Raw genomic sequence first — 1,482 nt, forward strand, 5'->3', positions numbered from 1 at the left:
TCACTGCATGCATATGAAATGTGGATTTTTAAATGAAGATGGTAGTCCAAAAGAGGAAGCCATTCAAGAAGCTGAGAAATTTCTATGGGATCCCCACTTATCAAGATCCAAACTTTATCTAATCTCGGTATCAGATTTTGAATTTCATCATATTCCAATCAAGGCATGGAAGTTTCTCACTAATCACTGTGAAACTGAAGAGTTGTGGATAGAAAAAACGACTGTTGACATTGCTGCACTGAACAGCACAGATCTCTGCAATATAACAGTGTTGTCTTTGATTGATGTTGGGCTAGCAGAGGTACCATGCTTATATAACCTCGCTGGTCTTAAAAGTCTCTGCTGGAGTGATAAACAAACTGAGCATGTCAGTTTTCAAAGCTACTTTGATGCTGACACAGGTACATACAGAACTATGCCAAACTTGACGTGTCTAGACCTGTCTAGAAATCCTGTATCAAAGATTGATGCAAGAATTAAAGAAGTTTTCCCAAATCTACAAACCTTAGTGGTCCAGAAAGAGGTGGTAGATATGAGTCTTCCGCTTAGCGATGTGAAAGAGAAACTGAAAGAAGCAGGCATCGAGCTTGTTGAGACAGACCTGGTGAGTCAGATGGATTGGATGCCAGTAACTGATTAAATGATCTTTAATGCTAATGTAGTTTATACAGCACTTTAATGCCTCCTCAACCTTTATCCTCTACACAATGTTCTTTGAGACTGCTACTACTGATTTAGTCTGTGGTTCTTGGCATTGGTAAACACGACTTATGTATCCCAGCTGTTGTCTGGAAGAGTCATGCCAGCCACTGCACCCAAGGGCAGTACCTAAAATGTTTATTGCCAAACAAGAACTGGTGGAGATACTACCATGTACTCACTGGCTTGTCTCCAGAGAAAGACAACAAGCCTCAAAGCTAGTTTCCTGTATTTGAACTGGCCATAACCAACTCAGTCCTCAAAAGAATCGCCACATCCTACCACTCTGTGCTTTTGCTTGTCTCACGCTTTCCGCCAACTACGGCTCTTATCCTGTATTACAAAATGCTCCTGAGGGCATTTTACGAGCACATAGCCCATCTGAAGAGGAACGGCTTCAGTGCCCAAGAAGGTCCCAGAAGACTAGGATAGAAGGATATGAACAAACTAAAGAATCTTCGAGACATGCTTGAGGACTTACTGTAGTAAAGACACACTCCTACATCCAAAGCACGAATTGAAGAGAAAGAACTACATTAAGCTTGTAAATTGATTTATTCAATAATTGACTCACTATCATCCTTGTGAGATACTCCATCAAACACAACACGATCTTCAAATATCTCTCTCAGTTCTTTCTTGCCCAGAGTCCTTTTTCCATCTCCTTCCTCTAAAATGTTATTGCCTCTTAAGTCCAGAAATTGCAATGAACCGGACAGCTCTCCTATCTCAACTGGGAGTGTCTCAAGTTTGTTATAACAGAGACGCAATGTCTTTAAATTC

At 40.8% G+C, this 1,482-nt stretch overlaps 2 protein-coding genes across 2 annotated transcripts; one reads left to right on the plus strand and one right to left on the minus strand.

Annotated features, from left to right (window-relative positions):
- VICG_02105 (uncharacterized protein) lies at positions 1–640 on the plus strand (the record flags this gene model as incomplete). Its single annotated transcript, XM_007605488.1, has 1 exon — positions 1–640. A coding segment is annotated over one exon (640 nt), but the record flags the coding sequence as incomplete, so codon positions are not given.
- A 613-nt stretch (positions 641–1,253) lies between these two features.
- Positions 1,254–1,481, minus strand: VICG_02106 (uncharacterized protein; the record flags this gene model as incomplete). The annotated part of the gene is made up of 1 exon (XM_007605489.1): positions 1,254–1,481. A coding segment is annotated over one exon (228 nt), but the record flags the coding sequence as incomplete, so codon positions are not given.
- Position 1,482: the final 1 nt, after the last annotated feature.

Source organism: Vittaforma corneae, assembly GCF_000231115.1.
Source record: "Vittaforma corneae ATCC 50505 unplaced genomic scaffold supercont1.42, whole genome shotgun sequence".
In the NCBI taxonomy this organism is placed as follows: domain Eukaryota; kingdom Fungi; phylum Microsporidia; family Nosematidae; genus Vittaforma; species Vittaforma corneae.